Below are 25,998 nucleotides of genomic sequence, written 5' to 3' on the forward strand. Positions count from 1 at the left end.
CAGACAGAACAATTACTGGTTCAAGTCCAGCCTGGGACGTTTGGAAAGGGAAAAAATGTATATAATGTCATTCCAATCAGAAACACAGGCAGCAAGGTTAAAGAAAATGTGTTTTGCAAAAGAAGCAACAAGAATACCAGAAATACCAGCTCCTGAGCTGCCTCCAGACTTGAAAAAAGGCTGCAGGACCCATGCAACCAGACAGCTCTGAGCCCTGGAAACCAAATAGCTCCTGTCATTTCCTTCAGATAACTGTCACAATAGTGACAAACTACTTGATTACCCGTTCTTTGCATTTCCACCTTTTACATTTTCTTTTTTGTCTTGTTGGCTCAATGGACAAAGCCCCATAAGCCCCATCTCTGCTTGAGAAGCAGCCACTCCTTATTTCTTCAGCAGAAAGAGAAACGTGCATCTTCAATAAAATGCTTCTTAATTCAACCAAACTCATGCTTAGACATCTATGAACAAGCCACAGAGGTCATGCCTACAGAGCAGAGCACTGCTCGAGAGAAGCTCAAAACAAAGGGAGGCAATTCTGTCCTTGCCTGCTGAAGGACAGCAGGGAGCAGCATTCCATGCCTCATGGCTACTAAAAATCCCGGATCAGAAAAAAAGGCTGGAAGGTGCCTTCCACCTGAAAACTAGACTCTCTAAAAGGCACGGAACTTAGCCCAAAGAAACCCCAAAAAGCAAGGGAATGTAGCAGAGAAGGACCTCCCTATTATGAAAATTTAAGAAACTGGAGGGCTCTGACACTCTGGAGCACCTGCTGCTAGAAGCTGGAGCCTGATAACTGCAAATAAGTTTTTCAGGAATGTTTTCCTTAGGGACAGGATCTGGAACAAGAACGATGCTGGATTCTCTTTCCAGACCAAGGTTGGGCACCTCTAAAAAGGCATGCTTTAGCTACTGCCAGTTTTACTAAAAGCAAAAACACACAAAAAACCCCAAACCCAAAAGACCCAACACACCCAAAAATCACACTCTGGGTGCTTAGAAGCTAATGAATGAAAGGTTGGAATTAACAGGAGCATTGTTACACCATACTACCTACATTACCCCATGCAGCCTGCAGACCCCGATGCTGGATCCACAGCTCCAGGTTCCCAATCAGTGAATCAAAAAATCAGCCTGAAACCAAAGAGAAACAGTTCCCCTCTCTCCTCCCAGCTCTGAACTCGGGTATGCAGGAGGCCACCATGGGCCACTGGGCCACCACAGGTTCAGTGACCTGTATCAGCAGAAAAACTATTCCTTTTCCCAACAAATAAGGGCATTTTCTGGGCTTAGAGCTTCCTGAACCGGTTCACTGTGGGGTCAGTCCAGTGCGAGTGGCAGCACAATGGAGGAGCAGTACCTCAAATCCACTTCAGACAAGCTGTGCTCTGTGTTTGTCTCCACAGCAGGAAGCTCCTGGCCTTCTGTGGGATCACAGGATTCAGTTCCTTCTGCTTAAAACACCGGGGTAACTCTGCCTGAGGCCAATCTCTTTTTTTTTTTTTTTTCCCTAAGGATAACAAAATTTAAAGAAACCAGTTAGTTTTGATAAATTACTTGCGCAGCTCCTAAACTAGTAAATTTAAGAAGCCTAATGCAGCTAGATTCTGTTTAAATAATTCAAGATATAATCAGACCACAAAGTCTAAGTTTCCTAATACAATGTCACCACAAAGGTGACTTCTATTCTCTGGCTGAGGTGCTACAGGAAGCAAACAAGCAACTTTCATGAAATGAGGGAAACAAGCCAGACAATTTATTAGAGTGTCCAATCAAGAGCAGCACTGTGCTGATGCCTCTGTGAAGGTGAAAGTCTGGGACAGCTACACCACACCCTTGTTCCAGTGAGCAGAACAAGCACCAAGAATTCAAGCTGCACGTCCAGAAGCAGTCAGGGGCAGGAGCAGCACAGCAGGCGATGGGAGCCAGATTCTCACAAAGAACTACAAGAGCAGGGAAAAATGGGCTGAATCTTAGAAGAAACATCCCACACACACACAGAAAGAGCAGTTTCAGGATTATGGGGTATTTAAATGGAACCCAAAAAACCAAGGAGATTCAACAGGTATGGTGGGGAACAAGGATGAATGGGTTCAAGGGTGAACACGGAGCTACCCAGGCACGTTCTCCAGTGCTCCATGGAAAAGGTGCACAGAAAAAGGCCAGGTCACTCCAGGGGAGAAAGACTCCTGCATACTACAAAATAAACAGATAGACTCACAGGAGATAAAGGAATCATTCTGTATCAAGGCTAAATGGAAAAAATGTAATAGTGAAGCTACCCCATCAGACCAGAATAAAGCAGCCACAGTGATTTGCCATGTGAGAACAGATGGCCTGTGCCTTTAGGAAACAGGAGGCAATGGGGAACTTCAGTCTCCTCATGCAGATCAGGATATAGCACCAAGATGAAATTTTAAAAATAACTTACAAATAGTTCCACTTTGTTGAATAGAAATATATCTATGAAATGTATGTATGTATGAAAGAAATGCGTCACCTAAAAAAAACCAACCAAACAAAAAACACCAAAGAAAATTCTTTGGCCAGTGCAACTTCTACTTCATTTTAATTCTGGCTTACTGTGCCAACTGAAGATTTTTAGAATAGAAGATGTGTGCAAGTACAAATCATTCCAAGTGACAATGGTCCTTTTCCTCATGATGTAAAAGAGATTAAGTAAATTCTTATGGATAAAATCTACATATTTTCTACCCATATGTGACCAGAGGCCACCCAGCCAGTCTGCTAAATGAGGGCCAGATAAAAAAAACTGAAGGAAAGATCAGAAAGTAGATGCCAAGGATTTTTGGCTGCTGTTTCTTCTGAAGAGCTCTGCAGAGGATCTGGAAAATCATTCTTCCACAACAGACATGTTTAGAAAAGATTAAAACTTAAGTGGCATGCAGAAGGGAGAAGCCCTGATTTATAGATCCATTAGGATAGGCAAGGTGATTTTAGGAAGGCCCCACAAGCACATAGATATGTGGGGTATCAGGCCAAAGGCCTTGGAAATCAGGATGTTCCAGGATAAAACTAAAGTTTCTCTGTAACTAGTAAATGGCTAGAAGAGAGGAAAACACATAGGAATGCAGAGCTGGGTTTCACAACAGGGTGCTCTTAGCACACAGGTCACACCTCGTGTACATGGAAAATTACTCAACAAATGAAAAGGCTGAAAGGCTGCCCCCTGCACCACCAAGGTGACAGGGGTGTGAGCAGAGCAAGCACAGCGTGCCCACGTTCTCAGCCCTCCCCTGAGCATCATCTCTTGGCAGAGGGAGGACTGGAGCCATCCAGGGGTTTGGCCCGAGCAGCTGCGTTCGTGATCCTGCAATCGAAGCCTTTTCAGCAGACAGCAGTGCCTCCCTTTGTCTTTTCCCATCTGACTGGGAGGCCACCAAAGCTTTGTGTAACATCTCCTGCTGCAGGGACAGACAGGAATCCACCTCCATGTGCCACAGCTGATAGCAGATTTCTTTCTGAAGGCCGAGATGCCTCATTTCTCCTAAGAGGAAATCCGTGCCCACGGGCATTCTCTGCTCTCCATTGCACCTATCTGGCTGGAGCCAGCCCAGGATCCAGCCTGTTCCTTTCACACTGCTCACCAAATTAAAGATGGCATAGCTTGACACCAAAAGGAAAGGGTTTCCAAAGACATCTTATTTGATTAGCTGTACAGTCCATCACATTGTCAACATCTTCCTTTTCAGCTACAAAAAAGGATCCTTTCCCATGTGTGCAGCTCTTGAGTAGCAGAGAAGGCCCAACAGAAAACAGTGTGGGACTGGGTAAGACCAGAAGGGACCAAGGGATTGTGAATCCCATGAAAAAACCGACTGTGGCAGTTCTGCATTTTCCCCGTTGAGTCTAATTCATTGGTGTATCCACCAGTCTCCAACAACCAGGAAAGTTCATGTGAAAAACCACTTGATACATGAATGTCCAAGACCCGTGGCTACGGCTAGATTATTTTCCATATTTTGGGGGGTAACTGCTGTGGCTCTCAGCAGTGTCATCCACAGGCACTGCTGTGGAGAAGACCACGGAGTGGCCTGGCCAACAGGGCTGCCACAGTGCAGGTCACAGCTGGGAAAGTCCCACGTGCAAGGGAGTCTCCATTTCCAGATGCACCATCCACATCATCTCCTCACCTCTCGCTCCTAAAGCTTCAATAAACACCCGGCAGGTTCTCCCACCTTCCTCTGAACGAGGGAGGGAGGTCTCACAGCTGGCCTTCCTTATTCCTCTCTCTCAAAGCAATCTTACCATTTATTCCAATGGGATTGTGCCCCACAATGGCATTTAAAGGGATTCCATGGTGTTGCAGAGGAATACCCACTTTTTTGTTATCTTTGATGGAAGAAGGGAAGGGAAACACTGGTTGTGTCCACTCTGCATCTTAGTAAACTAGTAGAGCTAAAAGTTTTTGAGCAAATGCTTCCACAATCACTACAGCAAATATTTGGCTGTGCCTTGCAATGCTCCAAGTAGAAGACACCAACGAAGCCCACACATCCTTAAAAATTAAGGAAGTTTACAAGTCCTCGAATATTTTATAAACACCTATTCCTCTGTAAGGACCTATTTTCTGTCCTCCATCTCAGAAGTTTCTGATTCCACCTGTATCACCACGAGGATGCTCCTTATGAGCTGGATGCTCACCGGCACACAAAGGAAAAAAGCCAGAGCATTAACACATCATTCCTATTCTGCCCCTCTTTATCCTCTCAGAAGAAGGCAGCACACCGGAATGTGGTGACACTGACACTCCTGAGAGAGAACTGACGCTCTTTAGTCACCTGTACAGGCACTGCACCTAGGAGCTGCGGGAGTGTTAGCACACCCTGTGGCACAACTCAACACGAGGCGAAATTCCACTCACAGAAAGTCCCCAGGCTGAAAATCTCTATTGTGACTCACGGAGAAGTTTGTTGCTAAAAGGCAACATTTTCAGTGGCTCTACAACAAATCCCCGTGAAATGACAGAATTGGGAAACCTTTCCTTCTATCAATCAAATCACCTTGCAAGCCTAAGAAAATCCAAAACAGATTTGGTTTGAAACGTTCAGAAACATGATACCAACAGGTATTAGAATCCTCACCCCTCAAAACCCACAGCGGGTCTTGAATTTGTCGGACTGACAGTGTCACTCCAGTGCTCCGTACAGGATTCTGGGTCCCTGGTAAATCCTAGAGGGACGTCAAGGTCACGGTGCTCATCCCGAGAGCGGGTCGGAGCCGGGTTACCGGATACCTCCTCTCCCGGAATGCAGGGCAAGCACAATGACACATCCAGCAATGTCAGCCTGGGCGCCACGGGCACGGCCGCCACCACGGCGGGAGACTCGGAGCCCCAAAGCCTCAGGAGACACGGCCACGCACACAGGAGCATCACTTCCACCCCGCCAAAGAGGAGGAACTCCCGGCCTCCCGCCCGAAACGCGAACACCGCGGGGTTATCCCAGCGTCACGCCAGAGCAGCGCTCTCTCCCGGGACACCTCTACGGAGCGGGCTGCCTTCCACATGCGGCTGGACAGGCACGCGGTGGCCGCGGGCAGGGCGCCGTGCCCAGCCCCGGGCCGCGCCGGACCTCCTGAGGTGCCGACACCCCGGGTGCGCTTCCCCAGAACCCGGCCCGGCACAAGGCCGCGCCTGCTTTCGCACCTCGGCCCCCGCCCCACACCGGCACCACCCGGCGGGGCCGATCCCTCCGGCGGAGCCTCTGAGGGATCGGGGCGCCCCCGCCCCTGCCGTGCACAGCGCGGCGAGGCCACGGCCCGCCCCTCCCGCGGCGGCAGCCCCGGGCATCGCCGCGACCCCCGGCCCGGGCAGGAGCGGCGCTGAGGGGAGGCCGCGCCCGGGCCCCCGCCCTGCCCTCACCTCACGCCGTCCCGCCTCCCCCCGCCGAGGAGGTGGCCGCGTCCGCCCCTGCACTGCAGCTGCCGGCACGCCGCCCCCCGACTCCCCGCCGCCCCGCTCGGCAGTTGGTTCGCCCCACCCGGCCCACCCTCTCATTGGTGGCATCGCGCCGTCACTCCGCCGCTGTCCCGCCCACCCGCGCGGGCACGCTGGGAACCCGAGTCCGGCGCGTGGGACTTTCTCCCTTCGGCTGGGGACGTCGGGTGGGGCCGCAAACTACATCTCCCGCAGTGCCCCGCGCGCAGCCCCGGCGCGGCCCGGCCCGGTGCGGTCCCCGGTCCCGCATTTCACAGTCCGCCGGCGGGACGATCCCTCCCTCCCTCCCTTCCCCGCCCGTGCCCGCCGCGGCCCGGCCCGGCCCGGCTCGGCCCGGCCCAGCTCACCTGGCCCCGCCGCCGCCGGCGCCTCCCGCTGCGGCCGGCGCAGGCAGCGCATGCCCCACGCCCCTCAGTGCGGCTCGTCGGGCGAGGTGCCGCCGGCCCGGCGCGTTGCGGCTGCGGCTGTGGGACGGGCCGGCCCCGAGCGCATCCTCCCCCTCGGAGCCGCGGCGGGCGGCGGGATTCGCCCACAATGCACCGCGCGCCGCACCGACAGCATCAGCCTGACATCACCCGCGGGCCGTCCCCGCCCGGCCGGGCCCGCCCCGCCTCCACCGCCAGCCGGCACCGGGCACCGACGGGCGGACACGCGGCTGGGCACCGCAGCGCGCCGGGAAAGGCCCTGCCGCGGGACTCGGCCCGGCACCGGAACGGGACCGGCACGGCGCTGCCCCGCCCTGGCACCGGGAACGGGCCCGGCACCGGCAGTGCCAACGCGATCACCAGCCCTGCCGGGACAGGGACTGGCGCTCGGCTCTGCGTGGTGGCATCAGCGCTGGCATCACCAGCACGGCCCCGGGCGCTGCACTGCCCTGGGACCGGGGCCAGCGCTGGCACGGGCTGCACAGGGCCGGGTGACTGCACTGCTGGGACCAAGGCCAGAGCCAGCACATCTGCCCGAGGCTGTACTTGCGCTGCACAGGGACTGGCAGCGCCACCACTGTGGGCCTGGCGCTGCCCTGTGCTGACACTGGAGTCAGCCCCAGCAGTGCTGGCCTGCAGCTTTTCACTCCAGTCCTCTGGAAACAGGGCCAGCAAGAGACTGGTGCACTACACTGCACTGCAAGGGGCAGCATCACCACAGTCCAGCCTGGACACTACACTGGCAGCAGCACTGGCCTGGACACTGCACCACTAGGATCAGAACCATTCCCCATCCATACAGGGCCAGATCTTGTCCTGCCAGGGCTGGAACCCAACCACTTGTATTCCCAAGCACTGGCTCATGGTGCTGAGTTTGAGAGGCAAAGCAAGCAGGCAAACCAAAGTGAGGTGAGGGAGCTGGTTTTCCCCAAGAGGTCGTCTGGACTTCTCAGTATCCTTCAGAGCTCTCTTTCACAGTGCTGCTGGAGCAGCAAGCACAGATCCAGCAGTAGACTGGACTGGGCAATGGCACCAAGCTGGAGGGGATGGAAGGGTTTGATGCTGGAGCCTTTAGCCCACCCTCAGGCTGGGCAGCCCCAAGTGCTGCCTAAGGAGAAGCCAGTGTGATGTGGAGATTCATCAGCAACTTTCTGGAACAAAGCACGTAGCCAAGCCAGTGTGGACTGCTGATGATGGAGAGGAGCCAAATGGGGAAGGAAGTTCTGTGTTGATAGGTGTCAGCAGCAGCACTGAATCCCCTCGATTGAAATCCTGCCTTGAGCAGAAAACTTGAGAATGGGACAGCTGATGGCCTGGCTTATATAAAACTGGTCTAGTTATCTGGGTATTTTAAAGTATTGTTTTTCTCCCTAGTCACTCCTTGGGTATTTATTACACATTCACAAATGGAAGTGCAGCAAATCTACATTTTTCACACAGTTTTGCCCTTTGTTTCAGGTGTGACCAGATGTAAGGAGATCTGACAAAGATTCGCGTTCCAGATTAGCTCAGGTACTCCCCTCCTTCAAATCTGCTGCAGTTCCTGTTGCTTTGGACACAAGGCCCGTGCCGATCTGTTAAAGTGGTACCTGACCAACTGCATTTTAGCTTTATTTCATCCTTGGTCTAAACCTCCCTCTGAGCCTGCTCTTCTGCAGATAGAGCTGGATGGGCTTAGAAACCGGCTAGAACAGCCACCTGGGAACATGTCCAATTTAGTCTGCAGGCAGAAATGTAGCTGAAAATGATCAAAAGATTCTATTAAAATCTGGGTTAATTGTGACTTGGGAGAATTTCTAACACAGACCAGCATGTTCTTAGCTCTGTGATGGTGCTTCTGCCTGGCCCTGACTTCCTGTGTGGAGTCAGATATCAACTGTGTGCACACCACGTGAGAAAACCATTGGAAAGGACAGTTAGGAGCAGATCAGTGATGACCAAGTGACAGTCATGGATTCCCAACGTTGCTATCCTTCTTTTTATGACATAAGGGAAAAACAGGGGATGAGCAACTGGGAAACATAACACCTCATTGTCTAAGTCGTTTATATATTGACAGGAATCAAAGATGAGGCCAGTAAGTAACTGCTGGTAGCAGTTAAGAGTAGGAGTAGAAAGATGTGGAAAGCTGGGGGTTTTAGGGTTGGGGTTTTTAAATTTTTCTTGTGTGTGCAGTAGTTCTGTCAGCAGAAATCTCAACCCAATACTGGCATTGCTCATCAGTACCTGTCATGACAGCAGCACGGAAGACCCTTAATCCAGGCCAAGATTGCAGATACTCAGCAGCTGTGCTGAATTAGCTGTTACCTGATGAAATCTCCTGCAGGGGAGCGAGACTCTTTGGCTGGGCTGGGAGACTGTGCCAGGAGCCTTGGCTGCAGCAGGGGATGACTTCTGCCCTGGCAGCTGCCACGCAGAAGTGGCATTGCCAGCTCACCGTCACCAGGCTTCTCCAGGCGTTCCTGTTGGGAATTCATAATGCCAGAGAGCCTTAGGAATGGAGAGGGACACAGTGAATGCAGGAAGCAGTTCTGTGACCTGTCTTTTATCCAGCACCAGCCTTTCCTGGCACATTCAAAATGCTTAAAAATAAGAATTGCTGCAATACTCCTTGGTTCGCAAAAAGTCAACAGCCTGACGCCAGCCTTCACTCACATGTTCAGGAAATCATAGGTAGAACAAGGAGGCACTGAAAAATCCCCGGGACTCTTTTCACCTCTCCTCATCTCTTTTTGAGGCAAGAAAGGATGTTTGGGCATGGGCTTGGGTTCAGCAACCTATCTGAACGGACTGAGCAGTCTGGATTTGGGTTGTGTTGCTGCTGGCCCTGGTTTTCTCTGAGGAAAAAGGCAGTCAAAATTTGAGAGTGGAGGAAGTTCTGGTGAATCATGAGCAAAACAAACCTTGCCGACAGAAAAGGAAAATCAGCCTTGGTGGAAGAAAACCGGAGAAGGGTCCCCAGGTTTCAAGGTCTGCAAATGAAGCAGGTAAGGCCAAATAATTTAAATTCATGCTTTCTTTTTTTGACAACTCTTTTGTTTGCTTTGTGAAGAGCATTCCCCTGAAATCCTGAAAGGGATAGGACTTGCATGCAAGTCATGTTTGATAGAAAACTTTTGAGCAATCCTCGGGCAAACCAGCTGAAAGCCGAGGTGCTCTCCGTGCCCCTGTCTGACACCAGGTGGCACACGTGCTGCTGCTTGAAATTTAGGGCTCGGGCAAACCGAAAGTGAGAGTCAATACAGCAGCCATGTACTAATGCCAACTTTACGAGGAAATGTAAATTGTATTTATTCTTGCTTGTTGCCTATAAAACACAGTAGAAAAGTTCAGCAGTGTCAGAAAATCTCACACAAAAAAGTGCCTGGTGTTATTTTTAGAACAGCAAAACACCCCATTTGTTTCTACCACTGCCAGAAGAAGCTTTATAGAATAGAGAGTTATTTCAAGCTTTTAATTTTGAACATGACGTGTGCTTTGCCTACCCAAACCCTGGGGTGAGTAGAGTTGGTGCTCAGGTAGTTTGGCGCTTCTTAAGGATGCCCAGCTCATGCCACTCTGAGCTTTCAGACTCTGTGCTGAGATGCTGGACCAAGCTGTCTAAAAGAATTCGTTTCTTTATGCCAGAAAAGGGTGTGTCTCTGCTATGGACAAGGAATAAGCTCTGTGTTATTTGCTGTAAAACTTTGCTACTCATTGTTGAGGGTTTGCACCATGAAGTCAGGATGAAATCTGATCCCTAGATTAATATGGAGGAAGAAATGTGATACCACAGCCAGGAATTGCACGTTGTGGCAGTGATGGTGGTCGCAGGGCTGCCAAGCAGAAAGTGGATGTGTTCCCCACTGAGGGACACCCCATTCTGAGCGGAGGGCACAGGGCTGTGACAGCCGTGCGTGTGGCGGTGTACGGGGACACCGTGGGTTCGCCACCTACCCACGGGCACAAGCCTGGCATGAGGGCGGTGCCCTGGCCGGGCTCGCTTTGTGCTCGGTGTACGGGTGGTGATGGACACCGGCTGCAGATACCACAGCGTGCGTGTGTGCCGAGAGCTGCTTTTTGTGCTAAAGTGCCCGGCTCTACCCTGCACCCCTGTTGTGGTGGTGAGGATGTGAGCAGGGGTACACCCGTGCAGGTGGCATCCCTGCGGAGGAGAGGGCTGCCTCTCTCTCCAGGTGCAGCCGTGGCTCCCGGGGCCGCGGGGTGTCCCAGGGCGGGGGGCGCTCCCGGGGCCGCGGGGTGTCCCAGGGCGGGGGGCGCTCCCGGGGCCGCGGGGTGTGCGGGATGCGGCGCTCCCGGGGCCGCGGGGTGTGCGGGATGCGGCGCTCCCGGGGCCGCGGGGTGTGCGGGATGCGGCGCTCCCGGGGCCGCGGGGTGTGCGGGATGCGGCGCTCCCGGAGCCGCCCCGCCGGGGCAGCCCCTCCCCGCAGGCGGTCTCTCTCTCTCTCTCTCTCTCTCTCTCTCTCTGTTTCTGTTTCTGTCTGGCCCTTCGCTCTCCCGGTGCGGGCGGGCGGGGCAGCGGTGCGGTCCGTGTCCCCATGGCTCTGGCGGCCGCCCGAGCGCGGGCTCTGCGCGCCCTCAGCCGCCCGCGCCCCCCGGGCCGGGTCCCGGTGCCGGCCCGGAGCCGCTGCAGCCCGGCGGGGGCCCCCGGGGCGCTGCCGCCCGGCGGGTACCGGGCCTGGCAGGAGCGGGCGGCCCGCGACCCCGCCGGGTTCTGGGCGGACGTGGCGCGGGGCTGGCTGCGCTGGGACAGTCCCTTCCACACGGCCTGGCAGCCCGGCGCGCCCGCCGGTTCCGCCCGCTGGTTCCTCGGCGGCCGCCTCAACGTCTCGGGTAAGCGCCCGGCCGCGCATCCCCGGCACGGACCGGAGGCGGCCCGCGGGCGAGGGTTCGCCGGCGGCCCGGCTTTGGGGGCGAAAACGAGCGTCTCGGTTGGGCGGCGCTGGGAGGAAACAAGCCGGGAATTGCGAAATGCTGGAAGCGGGAGAAAATCCGGAGCCACGATAACCCTGGCTAAGCCTCTTGCTCGGGCGCTGCCTCGCGGGCGGCTCTCCTTGGACGTGCGGAGGTCGCCCGCAGCCCCGTCCCTGGGATGCCCGGCCCTGGGATGGCTCAGGCTGATCCACAGGTGGGGAACGGTCCCAGGCTTTACGGCAGAAGCTACAGGGTTGGTGGGGTTTTTTTATTTTTTGTGGTTTTTTTTTTTTTTTTTTTTTTTTTGGGTTGTTGTGGTTTTGTTTTTGGTTTTGTTTTTGGTTTTGTTGGGTTTTGGTTTTGGTTTTGGGGGTTTTTTTTGGGTTATTTTTGTTTGTTTTGGGTTTTTTTTGGTTTTTGTTTTGTGAGGGGTTTTTGTGTGTTTTGGTTTGGTTTGGTTTTTTTTGTTGTTGTTTTGGGGGGGTGGGATTTTTGTTTGTTGGTTTGGGGTTTTTTTCTTTCTTTCTTTTTTCTTTTTTCTTTCTTTTTGTTTTTTTTTTCTTTGAAACTAGGATCTTGGTATTTTCCTCCAGTAGGAGTAAAATTCGCCGTGGCTACCCTGACTGCCCTTGAGTCCTGTCCACGCTATATCTGCCTCGAAGGCTCTTCCGTGCTTCACCTAGTGGGAGTGAGCCCCAGCCAGGGTAGCACTCAGTGGTGATGTCTCTTAACAGGGATGAACATTTGTGACCTTCATTTCCCGAGTCAGTAATGCAGTGACTGTAACGTCTCCGGCCACTTCTTTTTGACAGTCAAAAGAGAAAACCCTCCTCAGGTCTTCAGAGACTGTAAGAGAGTGTCTCCTCCCAGGGGATGATGCCCAGCAGTGGATCCCAGTCTTACGGAGATGTGTGTACAGCCCTGTGTCCTGCACCCAGCAGTCAGGGGCTTTTAGCCAGAATTTTGTTTTCATAAATTCCTGCTGAAAGGAAGATGTTCTCTGAGCGCAGCCTATCAGGGATCTCTGTCTTTCGTCTGTAGAGTGGGATCAACACTTTTTTCTTGGTCCCATGTCAGATCTTTGATCTTGGCCTTGGGTCTGGTCCTCAGCAGACAGAAAATGCCACTTAATTTTCTTTGCATACATAAAAGGGAGTCGTAGGCCTTTGAAGCAGACGCACAGAATTAAACACGTTTGCTGTTGCTGGTTTTCTTTCCAGGCATGATGAAGTCAGTACTTGGCCACAGCCGAGCAGCTGTTTTTCTGTTAGGAGACTCTGATTTTATCCTTTCACCTCTTGGTTTGAGCACTGGCTGTGGAAACATGGCAACAGTTCTGGCCCCTGATGCAGAACATCCTGTGTGCAGTCTCCCAGCACAGCTGAGCAGCAGCAGCTGAGTCACCCGATGCTCTTTGCTTGGGGGCCCTTGCAGTGGGGTTCTGGGGACCTGGGAGTGTCAGGGCTTCTGGATTTCTTGCCCTGTGACTCCTGACCAGGAGAGTAACCTGGCAAACTACTGCATTTCCCTCCAGGACGCATTCTTGGGAGCTTGAGATGAATTGTTTCTGAGCAGCCAAGGAAGCAAGAAAAAGGATGGAGAAACCACTAGGGTGTAGTAGTAAGGGGAAGGTCACTAAGCTCGATTTTGTAAAATGAGCAAAAGGCTCTTGTAAGCCTAAGATTAGGAAGGAAATAGTAGCATTTGGCTCCAGTTCACCTGCTGGTTCTGACTGAGCATGCAGCTAAAGCTCCCACTTGGCTCAGCCAGGGCTTTCTGCAGCAGAAATTCTCTCTGAAGGCCGGTGTGGCTGCTCAGGAGTAAGAAAAGTTGCTTGGGCCATGAATGCCACTTCATGTGGCTCACTGTAGCGTGGCTCACTATGTGAGGGTGTAGCTGCGAGGAGCTTGGAGGTGGGAGCTGCTCCTTGTTGTGGACCAAGCCACAGCAATGAGCACAGGTGGAGGAAACCAGTGTGTAAGTGCTTAAAGCATTCCCCACTAGAGCTTTTGTCCTCTTGTATCATATTAGGATGGCCTAAGAAATGGCTCTGTCTCTTTTCTTCCTAGAGTACTGCTGCAGGGTTTTGCATTAAAAAGAAAAGACTTTAAACAGCTGAAGAGTGCCTTTTCAGGTTTTTGAGACTAACACTTGGTCTTGTAATGAAATGTATTAAATTCTGAGGAATTTCTTTCACTGTGCACCTTTAGGGGCTCAGTCCCACTCCATGTTCTGTGTGATCACAGAACAGCCAAAGCTACTACAGCACACATTAATTTAATTAATTTCATTTACCTGGAAAAATGAAATCCTTTCCCATCAGTGTTCATTTTCCCAGGAAATATCATCTGATATCCAGCAATTTTTGAAAAGGTTTTCTCTGAGTTATACAGCAGTGTCCCTGACTAGTTGCCTAGTGAAATAAAGTTACTGCCTTTGAAAGATCCCACTGCAGTAAGTGTGTGTCACAGAGGCTTGGAATTAATACTTAACAAGGGTGGTCACTATCAGGCAAGTTGCTACTCTGGACATGCAGGCAGGTTTCTTTTGTGGATTCTATAAATTTCTTCAGGTTGGGTGCTCTCCCTAAGTCCTCCACTTCAGGTTGCTGAGGGGGAGAGATGCACCTTTAAAAGGAAATTTTATACCTTTAAATTTTAGCCTGAGACACGCTAATCTTGCCCACGGGTCTGGTAATTTGTACATGTCTGAACTTTGAGTTTGCCGTAGATCCTCCAGTTTTAGATATTTTCAATTAGCTGAGGTTCAGCTCTTTGTTATACCCTGGATAAAAGTGTTTCACACGAGCTTTAATTAGAAAATCCTAGTGTGCAGTGCTAAATATGCCAGCTGGGAAAGACTGTCCGAGTTCTGGAGGGAAATGCTGCTCTGGGGAGCAAAAACATCCAAAGGGTGTCTGTGCTGCTGGGGGCAGGGGAAGGGTTTGGGCTGGCTTAAGTGTAGCCAGTGGAGCTAGGCTGAGCTGAATTGGCCATGGCCTGTCATGGGTGTGCATCTCTAAGGCCACTGTGCCAGTCAAGTGTAGAATTTGTTGTACAGCTTTACTAGAGCTGCAGATGCTCTCAGTTCCCGTGTTACACTGGGTGTGCCTAGCAACCCAAAAACTGATGTTTCATCTTGCACTTGCTTGCTGTTGCACTTGACCAAGGTAGGTTTACAAAGCACCTTTTGTACGATCGGGCTTTGTTTAAAACTTTGTTTTTTGGTTTTTTTTTTTTTACAGTAAATTGCTTGGATCAGCACGTGGAAAGGTCTCCGAACAGAGTGGCTTTGATTTGGGAGAGAGATGAACCTGGCACTGCAGTGCATGTCACATATGGGTACGGCTCCTTCTCACTCTGCCTGGCAGTGTGGGGGAACAGGAAATGGGGTTTTTTCACCTGGCAGTTTCCTTTCTGCTTGCTGGAGATAGGCATGTGAAAATTTCTGTGAGTAGCTTCTCATTTCAGCAAGGTAGCAAACATCTTGTGTTAATGGTCAGCAGCTTGAACTGAGCCCTGGCTGGAGGGGGTTTTAGGCTCCCCGTGTTTCTCTTTCCCATCCTCAGTGCAGTTTAGAGCAACCTTGAGGCTGCTCTGAGTGACTCTGACTTGTAATTGATGCTATAGATTGCAGGGTTTGTTAGAACGTGGCAGGTTTAAGCATATTTCTCTTCTCCTTGCTATGTGCCCTCATTTAGGAAACAGTCCTGCCTTTTAAATCATCTCTGTCTCTAGTGAGATTTAAATGTTTCCCAGAGTTGTAAGTTCCTCAGTGCGTGTTTTAGGGCGACAAGTGTTTGAGCTGCTGAATCTCAGGGAGCCAGATGTTTGTTCTGCTGGATCAGAAAGCAGAGGAGATGAAGAATGTCCTGGCATCAGACCTTTGCAGAATGTTTTCTGGAGCTTGTTGGGATTCCTAGAGCTCCTTGGGTCTGAATAGGTTCTGGTGATCTGATTCATCTCCAAAATTTATTAGAGATCCTGGAAACATTATTCATTGGAGTGAGGAAAGAGGTCATCAGGGGGGAGTGGGTGTAAAAATAACTTGGAGAGGTTAGTGCTCCATGCAACAGAAATAAACACTATCTGGTATAAATCTGTGAAAGGAGTGCATTGGTTTAATCTTGATATTGTCATTTAGCAGGGTGTTTAGCCCTGTTATGATATAAATATGTTTTAATGAACCAGGTAGCTTGGCTGAGTGCTTTTGCATTTTGCCGTTCTGGTGATAAACATGGAGGTGGAACCAAAGGTTTCTTCCAGCGTTTATGTATGGTGTGTTTTTCTCCCAGGTTTGTGCACTTTACCCTCTCTCCTTATGCTTCAGGCATGAAAACTAGGGGTAGGAAAGAGGTGACTTTCTGCCCGTGTTTGAGAGCCATGTTTCTGTTTCTGCCTGATACTCTGGGAGAGATGTGACTGTGTGATAAATGCCAATCGCTCGCTTTTTTGAAATTTATGAATATTTAATAAAGAATAAAAATTGGTTACAAAAATATTAATACAATAATAAAAGTTTAAAAAGTTTTTAGAGACAGGACAAATAATGAGGCAACAAGAGCAAAGAAGGTAGCCCGGGCTTTTGTCCCCCCTCCCTCCCAGACAAAGGCTAGGAAGGAGAAGGGCCCAGAACAAAGAGAAGTCTTCTTTTTTAAGCCTTCAGTTTATGACTATTCATATCTTATGTAAAACAAGTAATTTTCAGCTGTTTCTTGTCACAAAAGCTTTCTGTTAATTAAAAGAACGCATGAGGGCATACGTCCTTGAGAAAGTTAGGTTCTGTGGATAAGAGGCCATAAATTCTTCTTCACTAGAAGGTTTAGAGGCCTCTGTAAGGTTTAGGGGCCTCTGTGAATGTTATCTCTGTGCTGAGGAATTTTTCTTCTTGAGCAAAAAAATATAACACACATACACAGCTTCTATTGTACTATAACTTATTGTTAATTACAAAACTACATTCACTACATTATTCTAATGTTAATATAGTATAACTTTTCTATCTATCAGATTACATGTAGTAAATATCTGCGTAGAGCCACACATACAATATGCCTTTTTTACAACTGCATGTGAGTTTCTCAAGAGACTCTGGTCCTACCACGTGGTAAAACAGGTCACTCGGTTCCCTGCTTATCTCACTGGGGCAGGAATTGCTTTGTTGAAAACAGCAATACTCTGTATTTTGCCTTTTCTGTGGTCTTTGGGCTGCATTTTTACGGGTTGGAAATGGGACAGGAAGCTTTTCCCACAGTGTGCTGGCGGTGACTTGCCTTTGAGACAGAGCTTAGTTGAAAACCTTTTGCAGTGGTGCCTTATTTGAGCGGGACGTTTTGTGAGGGAAAGCAGATGAGAGAAGGAGGTGGCCCAGGAGCTGGGATGCAGGTTGAGTAGTCCTCGGTGAGACTTGTGCAGCACATCAGCCTCAGCGTGAAGGGGGAGTGAGAGGGATGCTGGACATGTCTTGGCAGAAGAGAGATGCCCCTTTCCTGAGGATTGGGATGCCCTGTTAATGGCATAGAGGCTTTAGAGGAAGCACTTGGCACTCTAAAGCCAAAGACTTTAATTTGGGCACTGCCTTATGGGGCAGCTTTGAGCAAGGTCCTGGATTCAGCTGGGAGAGAGCTGTGCAGGGCTTACATGCAACGAACTGCAAGGCACCGGGTTTTTGCATTATCTGCTTGGCAAGGCTTGCTGCTGTGAGCTGCTTCTCCTCGGAGATAAGCCCTGGGCGACACAAGGAAAGATGCAGCTGCTGGCCTGGGTCCTCTGGGGAGCTGTCAGGGACAAGAAAACAGCTGAGTGCTGGCCTTGTTCCCATCGCAGCCTGCGAAGGAAGAAGGTGGCTGTGCAGGAAAAGGGCTGGAACAGGCTTTCTCCTCCCTGAGGAAGGAAAAAACCTTCATCAGTGGGATGTCCTCCATGCACTGGCAGGAAACTTGGCTGCACTGGGAAGTGCTGTCGCAGCTAGTTCATCCTTGGCAGAAGCAAAAGCCTCAGACTGCATCTGCTGTGGGCAAGGAGCTGGTGGGCTGTGCTGTCAGGCAGCCCCCAGCCCTGTGCACACTTGTCAGCAAGGTGGATTGTAGTTGTGCAGCAGAGTTCAAATGTGGTGTGCTAGGGGAAGAATTCAAACATCTGCTGGTGGGCAAAGATACCCAAAGCCATAGGTGAAACATTTCATTTTCACACCAAGAGGTGACAGCTGCCCTTACAAGCTCGGTTGTGATGATCTTGTTACTGCTGAGTTTTGTCCTGTCTCTCCAGCTGATGCAACGCAGCCCTTCAGGAAAGAAAGTTCCCTGGCCATTCTTGCTTTTTCCTCCCTGTGGGTTTCATTTCTATCAAGTAGAAATGTAGCTGAGTTTCAAATTATCGCTGGTTTTGAGTGAGAAGGTAAGAGACTTGTTTTTATACTGCTTTGTAACCACAGGAAATGCAACTCTCTTGGGCTTTGGTGGCTGCAGTCAGCACAGGGGGGACAGGTCGTGCAAATCATTTATCAGGAAGTTCTCTGGCTCTCCAGAGGCTGGGCCACCAAAACCTCACTGGTAGGGCAGTGGCTTAGCAGCACCGTGCTGCTGTGAGCTAACAGCTGAATTTGTTGTCAGACGGGTCCAACCAGACCAGGAGTGTTTTGTCCTGCTCTGTGGATATTGTCGGGGCTCAGGGCCTTTGAAACCTTGCAGAGAATTCCCCAGTGCATTGCTGAGCCTAGGTTTTTAAGGGTACTGTGCCTTCTAAAAGCAGCTGGAGTTGGTGGCTGGAGCTGTTGGGTTGCAGCCTCTCCAAGTTCAACGACAGGAAGTGTTGAAGACAGCAACTGAAGTTATACCAGCCCTCCCCCTGTCTGACATGGAATTATTTATTCTCCCTGGTGTTCCCTGGTTTAGCAGGGTCTCTGCAGTTTATCCACGTGTGACCCAGTGGATCTGCACGGCCCCGTGGCTGTTGTCAATGGGAGCTGTGGGAAGTGGGCAGCAGAAGGCATTAGCTAACCTGTTTTACAAAAGGGTTGCAGGTCTCAGAAGAAGCGTGGTCACTTTGGTGCAGAAAATGTTCCTGCCAGAGGGGAAAGTTCAAAATGCAAAATACAAAGCAGGGAGAGAGGAAAGCTAAAGGACCAGAAGTTCAGGTCCTGGGTAGGTGGGAGAGAAGTGGCTGGACATCTTCATGAGCAACATGACTGCTATGCCTTTAAAAAGCCAATGGATTCCTCAGCCTGAGATAAAATAGGTGAAATTGCATTAGAGATCACAATGAAGACTAGCTGGAAGCCATGATGGTACTTACCATTGGCAGCAAAACTCTTTTCCATCTTTCCAGAGTTGCCTTTGTAAGCTGAGGTTGCATGTAAATGTTGCCCATCCAAGATAGCCCATGGATTTTTCCCTTTCTCACTGAAAAAGGTTCCCAGGGGTTTCCCTTGCCTTGGGTTCAGGATGTCTGCAGGCAGGCTGGGCAGTTGTGCTCCAATGCCTCGTTTGAACACTTGACCTGGATTTTCAAACCGTTTCAGCCTAATCCAAACTGTGGCTCCAGGAAATAAACTGATTGCTGCGAGAAGTGCTCAACCCAGCTTTTGTGCCATGACAGCAGAGAACGTGGCTTTGGCTGAGGCTCTGAACCAGCTACTGTCAAAGCCTGTATAGGGCATTGAATGTATTAAGAAGAAGTCTAGAATAATTTTGCAAAAGGCTGCTTCCCTAAGAAGGTCTTGATGCCTTTTTTTTTCTTTTTTTTGATGCAAAAGGAGCTGGCTTCCTTTGCTTGGAAAGCTGTACGCTGCCTTGCTGTGGCAAAAAGCAACGTCAGACTTAGTGGGAGGCTGTTTGTGCAAAGCATCCCTGAGGTGTGTCAGAGAAGTGCCACGTGGTGCTGATGGGTTTTATGGAAGTTGTTCCAGACACTGCGCTGAGCAATGGGCCCTGGACACACAGGCACAGCTTTATCTGGGCAGGGATCTGGGAGAAATATGGTCTGTCAGCTGCTGAACAGCGATGTAAGGACAGGGAGAGGATTAAACAGGGAGTTAGATTAACCAGAAGGACTGGCCTGAACAGTGATCTGCTGGCTCTGTTGGAGGCCCAGCCCTGTAGGTGTTGAGCTTAGAAGTGATGCTGTGGTAGCTGAGGAGATGCCTGCATAGTGAGGGACGAGTCTGGAAGACAACAGGCTCCAAGCTTTATCTATGGGCAGAATGGAAGCACATCTTAGACAGAGAGACACAAGAGCTGATTATTAGTTTTAGCCCTTAACGCTCTAATCTTACTCATGTTCTACATCACACAGAAAGCAATGGGTGCTGTTGGTTACCACTGGTACCCACATTTGTCCAGCAGCAGGTCTACATGTCTCTTACTGGTCCTTTGTGTTCATTAATGCCTCTGCTTGCTTTGTTCTGAATGCACAGACTGGATCTATTGCTCTTTCTCCTTTGCAGGTGGTTTCCCCTTCTGGCTTCAGCTGGTTGCTGCTTCCCCGTTTCTCCTCTCTGCTCTGAGCTTTACCTGCTGGAGCAGTGTCCTGCTGTCCAGTTTGTTCTCTGATTTGCTCTCAGCTCTTACAATTTGGTGTTGCAGAGGATCCTCAGACTGTTGTGCTGTGAACTCTGTCAGGAAGGGCTGGGCACTTCCTTTCGCTTGCAGCACGTTTGCCTCTCCCACAGTGGCTCTGCTGAGATCCTCCTGCTGTCTGCCCTGCTTGCAGGGAGGGAGCTGGCTGCCCCGGGACGCTCTGGCTGCCCCGGGACGCTCTGGCTGCCCCGGGACGCTCTGGCTGCCCCGGGACGCTCTGGCTGCCCCGGGACGCTCTGGCTGCCCCGGGACGCTCTGGCTGCCCCGGGACGCTCTGGCTGCCCCGGGACGCTCTGGCTGCCCCGGGACGCTCTGGCTGCCCCGGGACGCTCTGGCTGCCCCGGGACGCTCTGGCTGCCCCGGGTCCCTCTGGCTGCCCCGGGTCCCTCTGGCTGCCCCGGGTCCCTCTGGCTGCCCCGGGTCCCTCTGGCTGCCCCGGGTCCCTCTGGCTGCCCCGGGTCCCTCTGGCTGCCCCGGGTCCCTCTGGCTGCCCCGGGTCCCTCTGGCTGCCCCGGGTCCCTCTGGCTGCCCCGGGTCCCTCTGGCTGCCCCGGGTCCCTCTGGGCGCCCCGGGACCCTCTGGGCGCCCCGTGGCTCTGTTCCTCCCTGGGGTTATTCCTGCCTCCCTCTGCTGAGAGCAGTGCCCTGCTGGGATCCTTGGGAATGCAGGCAGCCGGTGGATGTGCCATGCTACCAGCACCCCTCCTGGCCAGCGTTCCGTGCCATTGCCTCTGTGTCAGGCCGGGGCACTGCTGGGTTTGAGGGACTCAGTTACCCTGGACTCCTGTGACCTTGTGTGGTGGAGGGACTGCAATGCCAAGCTTGGCAGTAGTAGCAGATGGGGAGGGTGGTGGTGGCTGTGGTTTTCTCCTGCTCAGTTTGTTTAGGTGCAGTGACTGCACGGTGCTTATTCCTCCCCAGGCTGTGTCTGGGTTGAGGACTGGCAGTGTGTAATGTTCTGGCATGTATCAGCTGCCTGCCTGTTAGACAACAAAGTGCGTTCCAAGGAGTGAGGGAGTCAAGAGAAGGATTCCTGACACAGTATTTCTGCTCACTCCCTTTCTTGAACTGGAGAGCAAACCTGACTTGCTGCCACAGGAGCCAAGAGGTTTACCTGATGCTCAGGGATTCGTGGATTTCTTTGTTGGAGTTCTTGGCTTCACCTTTTCCTTGCCTTTGTGTGCTTTTCCCCCGTGTGCTGCAGCTCGGAGGCACCTCGAAGCCCTTTCTATTCCAGCCTTTCAGCATACAAAGAAGAGGCAAATGGATCCTTTAAAGACTGGGTAAAGACTGATCCATGTTGTCTATTACCTTACTTACACAGGCTCATTAAGCGAATGTTAAATTGGGGTTAATCATAAAAACAATGAGAGCTTCTGCCACTGTGGTCATTGAGTCCTGAGTAAGCAAAAGGAACAAGAGGAATCATGGAGTTGCTCAGAAAACACACCTTAGCCTGGGATACTCTGGCATTTCTGTATAGGAGACAGAGGCTGCAGCTCAGAAAGCCCTTGAGTATTTTCCATTGCAGATAAGTAGTTTTCATTTTACTTTCTCACAGCTGCCTCTCTGGACCTTGTTTCCCTTCAGGTGCTTTGGAGTTGAGCAGCTTTTGTTTTGCCTCTTTGTTATTTATCCACATTGAAACTTTTCTTTAATGCAGCATCAGATGAATTCCAGACCAGAAAATGTGGCCTTTTAGGACAAGGCAGCAAACCAAAGGTTGGGTGGGAATTAATTATTGCACAGAGTCGCACAGTTCATGAACTCAGTAAAAGCAAAATAATAAATCTAACTGACTGTGCACTTCCACGGTCATGAGGGGCTTGGCAAGAGGTGTTCAATATTGTGCTTTAGAGTTTAGAGTTTTGATTTTCCACTCTAGGGGGTATGGGAGAATTCAGTCTGGGGTGCCACTACTCCATCCCTGCTTTCTGCAGGGCAGCTGCTGCCAGCCACTGCCAGAGAGCAGGCACTGAGCACGTCTGGCTGCCTCTCCAAGTTCAGAAATGGACTTGTCACTTGATGCTACAGGAATATTCTTGGATTAAATAATATGAAGTCCTGTGCCTTGGATTTGAGGCTCGTTTTCCTTGTCTTCTTTTCTTGGTTTAAGACAAGTTAAGGGGTGGACACTCCAAAAAATACTTATTCTCAGCCCATAGTTTTGATAAGATATTTCCAAAGTAGAGCATTTCAGCTTTTACTTCTAACTTGCAAGGGTTTAAAAAAAGGAACAAAATAATTTTTAATGAACCAGAAACAACTTTTCATTTTATTTGCAGCTTAGCCACCAGTTGAAAATTGGGGTTTTTTTTGTAGCTATGGCCAGTTCTTGTAAAATCTGCCCCTCACACAAGTTCCTCCAGACTTCTCCTTTCTTTCCTTGTGCATGCCAATGTGCAGTTTCAAGAGAAGCTTCAGAGAGAAGGTGCTTGTGGAGCACTTCCAGCTGTTCCTCACCTTTAAACGGTGTGGCCAGTCTTCGAACAACACTTGCATTTCACCTTGTGTTTATCCCAGTTGTGTTCCCAGTAGCTCCTGTTGAGCCTCGTGGGTAGAAAAGGCTTCAGGAGTAACTGAAACGAGCCCTGGTTTCTGGGGGCAGCACGACAGCCCCTGGCTTGCTGGCTGCTGTGGCCACGTCACAGCCTGGCAGCTCTGGACAGCGCCTGCAGCTCTCTCTCCTGCCCTTCTGCAGCAGGTACCACTCTGCCCTTTTTCCTCCTCTCCACGGTGGCAGGAGCAGCCTGGGCCACCCTTCTTGAAGATGCCCTGTGCAGCTGAAGAGGAGCTACAGAGGTGATCAAGAATCCTCACTCTGCCCAAGTTCATCTTTCCTTCGCTCACCCCGTGCAAATCGGGTTGTGCAGTCCCATGACAACATTCCTTCTGTGCCACAGGGAGCTTCTGGATCTGACTTGCCGCCTTGCCAACACCCTGAAGAAGTACGGGATCCAGAAGGGGGACAGGGTGGCCATCTATATGTCCGTGTCCCCCGTGTCAGTGGCAGCCATGCTGGCTTGTGCCAGGATCGGCGCTGTGCACACCGTGATCTTCGCTGGATTCAGCGCCGAGTCCTTGGCCGGCAGAATCGTGGACTGTGAGTAGATGCAGACTGGGGAACAAGCTCCTCTCTTTCAGCCTCCAAGGCATATCCCAGCCCTGTGTTTGCTTGGTTCTTTCTCGCCTAGCAGGACAGTTCACTCTCCCCTGCAGTGAGGAGCCTTCTCCTGAGTGACACGTGCAGTGTCCTCTGGCCTTAGAACACTCGGGTTCCAGTAATCAAGCACCAGATGATTGCTTGACAGCAGTGAACCTGGAAGGAAAACCAGAGCTTAAGGATAGGGCCTGATTTGTTGTTCTGCAGTGTTTCTTTGATACTCCCGGACAGCACTAATTCTGCGTTCTCAGTTGGGATCCTGTGATTTATGTGTAGTACTGGAAGTGTTGGCAGCCTGCCCCTGCTCCGTGAACCCTTGTACCAGCAGACCGAGCTGTTCTCAGCCCCACAGTACTTGTATATTGTGATTAGGTTAAAAGTGGTGCTAAAAATAGCAACAGAAGAGGCAAAGAGCCAGTGGCCCGTGTCCTGGCAGTCACATCAGTTTCTTTGTGGCTAGTGTCAGGGAATAAGTCTTACAGAAACTGTCGTGTTCTTTTCTTCTTTTTCGTGGAGTTGATCTGCAGAGAGCCAGTACATGTTTTAGTTATCCCTCACACGGGGAACGGGGAGGAAGCTGTTCTGCATGGCACTTTGCAAGGATGTAGACTGCAGTGAGTGACACCTGCACTGGATGTTGGGAAAGGCTTCCCCACATGTGTGATAGGATGGGAGTGGACTGCTGGGGAAGGGTTGAGTAGATGCCATTGGAGTGTTTTAGGAAGATGGAAGGGATGGCTGTCAGCAGTGGTTTAGCTGAAGCAGACCCTGCCTTGACGTGGGGGGATGGACTGGATAACCTATAGAGGTCCCAGCTACCCTTAGTCTCTGTGTGTCTCAGGTTTTAAAGGGCTTTCATCAGTGACACTGGCTGGGTCTGACTGACAGCAGTTGTGAGCACGTGTCACACGTGTTGTCCCATACATCACCCCACAGTACTGAAAGTCGAGTGTGTGTGCTAGCCAGGAGGACAGGCTGGCATGTCTTCTAATTCTTTCTCTTTTTAGCTGGATGCAAAGCAGTTATCACATACAACCAGGGAGTCAGGGGAGGCCGGACCATAGAGCTGAAGGCAACTGTGGATGAAGCCGTGAAGAACTGTCCAAGCATCAAACACGTGTTTGTGGCTCAGAGGACAGATAAGAAAGTCCAGATGGGTGACCGTGATATTCCCCTTGAGGAGGTATGTTGTTGTTGGATAACTCCTTTTAGGTCTGAGTGTTGCTAGGATAATCTTTCTCTCCATAAGGGCTTTTGGGACCTGAGTTCTGCTCCTTACAGCATCGGGATCGTCCTCCTCCAAGGGACTGCCTGTATTTACAGTCTGCTAGGACTGGGAGTCAAAGCAGCTCAACCCGTGTCTGGTTTATCTCAGCATGGGCAGGCGTTGTGCTGCTCCATTTCAGAAGTCTTGCAAGCAGTGCTGAGATGTTTAAGGAGTGTACCCTGAGGCCCAGAGGTCACAGAGACCATCGTGGCTGTTGTTGTTTTACTGTGTTCAGACACTGTGTTACAGATTGCAGTGCGCTCAAACTGGACATTGTTGAAAGGCAGTGCAGAAATAATGAAGTTGCCATCAGCAGTGTTGTGGTTGTCCCTGGTGGGAGAATAGTGATGGCTTGGGAATATTTGGAGCCTGTGCTTCCTGGGGAAGAAAACAGCAGTTGTTTTTATGTGTTTAGCTGGCACACGTGGGACTCCAGCCTAATACAGAAGTAGTTTCATCTGCTGGCAGCAGTAAACAGGAACTACTCATGCTAATAATGCCTGGAAAAATAACCTGCTGGCAAGATAATTGCACAAGAGTCCCTGTGCTGGTCACATGAGATAGGAGGAAGTACTACTACAGGTTAAACAGAGAAGACAAGTTGTACTCAGAAATTGTTTTACTCCTTACTCCACGAAGGGACATTCTGATTATTTTCTCTGGTCTGCAAACAGCCTCAGGTAGTTTAGCTGAGCTCATCCTATTGTCAGTTTTGGGATCTGAAACAAAACGAGAATTAAACAGTTGATGGTGTTAACTGTCCTTACTGATCTTTACAGCAGCTGTACTTTCCTGCTGTTGTGCAATGGCTTACTGCAAAATTTCGGCTCATGTTGAAATGGAGCATATGAGGATTCTGTCCTTGTTTCAAAAACTGACAAGTCAGCCTGAATTGGCCGTGCTGAGATGTCACGAGAGATACCCGAGATGAGCAGCAGTGCTGTAATTCAGAGGCTAAGAATTATATTTTGTGAACTCTTGATGTTTTCTTAAGCTTCGCTTGTCAGACACTTTTAAACAACTGGACCTACTGATGGCAATGTTCACTTGTAAGTACAATGTGTTTACAGTGTATTCTCATAAAAAGGCAGTACCAAGAAATTCGTCCAAGGAGCCACCTAATAACTCTAGCAGGAATCATCCATCAGGACAGTAGAGAGCTTGAGAGAAGCTCTGACCTAGCAGGACATTGCATCCTTCCCTCCTGTGGTTCTGACTGTAGGGATGAGGAGGGATCTCACCCAGCTGGCCAAACGGGGGAGTATGAAGAGAGTGACAGAGGCAGGAGAGGAAAGCCCTCTTCTTCTGGGTAGGAAAATTAGAATTTGAGGATCAAATGGAAGGACAGTCATCGTTGCTGGGGCCAGGGAAAGGAGGTGAACACACAGTTGAACTGTAGCACTGCGGTTTTTAGAGGAGAAGGAAAGTACTAAGCAGCACCTAGTCAAGCCTTGCTGCTGCTGTCAAGTGTTTGCAGTCACATTTTGGATTTCAGCAGCTTGCAAAGGCTCAAAATGTAAGCAGCTATGACTTACCTTTTTTCCCCCTGAAATGTTATTTTATCTGGCCAGTTCTCCTTGACTTCTCTGCCCACCAGAGGTACTGGTGGAAATGTCAGGTGCTGTGCATCCACAGGGAGAACCTTTCCACCAGGTGAGCCCATCCACCCATGGACATTTGTGATGGGCAGCAGCAG

At 50.7% G+C, this 25,998-nt stretch overlaps 2 protein-coding genes across 9 annotated transcripts in view; one reads left to right on the plus strand and one right to left on the minus strand.

Moving 5' to 3' along the window:
• Positions 1 to 6,450, minus strand: part of TTBK1 (tau tubulin kinase 1) — a 97,695-nt gene extending 91,245 nt beyond the window's left edge. Inside the window, exon 1 of one of the 3 annotated variants that reach the window (XM_063391746.1) lies at positions 6,307 to 6,450. The gene's annotated coding sequence lies outside the window, so the exon portion shown is untranslated. Of the gene's footprint in view, positions 1 to 1,360; positions 1,686 to 5,884; positions 5,990 to 6,306 lie in introns of those variants that run through there. The other 2 variants (XM_063391745.1, XM_063391744.1) reach the window with 2 other exon arrangements.
• Positions 6,451 to 10,771: 4,321 nt separating this feature from the next.
• ACSS1 (acyl-CoA synthetase short chain family member 1) overlaps positions 10,772 to 25,998 on the plus strand; it is a 34,734-nt gene continuing 19,507 nt past the window's right edge. For 4 of the 6 annotated variants that reach the window (XR_010079531.1, XM_063391750.1, XM_063391752.1 and 1 more), the window contains exons 1-4: positions 10,772 to 11,217; positions 14,543 to 14,639; positions 22,776 to 22,975; positions 24,043 to 24,218. Coding sequence is in view for 5 of the 6 variants with exons in the window: in XM_063391750.1 (XP_063247820.1) it covers positions 10,923 to 11,217; positions 14,543 to 14,639; positions 22,776 to 22,975; positions 24,043 to 24,218 (768 nt within the window). In the remaining variant the exon portion in view is untranslated. The other 2 variants (XM_063391753.1, XM_063391754.1) reach the window with 2 other exon arrangements.

The sequence above is a fragment of the Prinia subflava genome, chromosome 2 (genome assembly GCF_021018805.1).
Source record: "Prinia subflava isolate CZ2003 ecotype Zambia chromosome 2, Cam_Psub_1.2, whole genome shotgun sequence".
Lineage (NCBI taxonomy): Eukaryota > Metazoa > Chordata > Aves > Passeriformes > Cisticolidae > Prinia > Prinia subflava.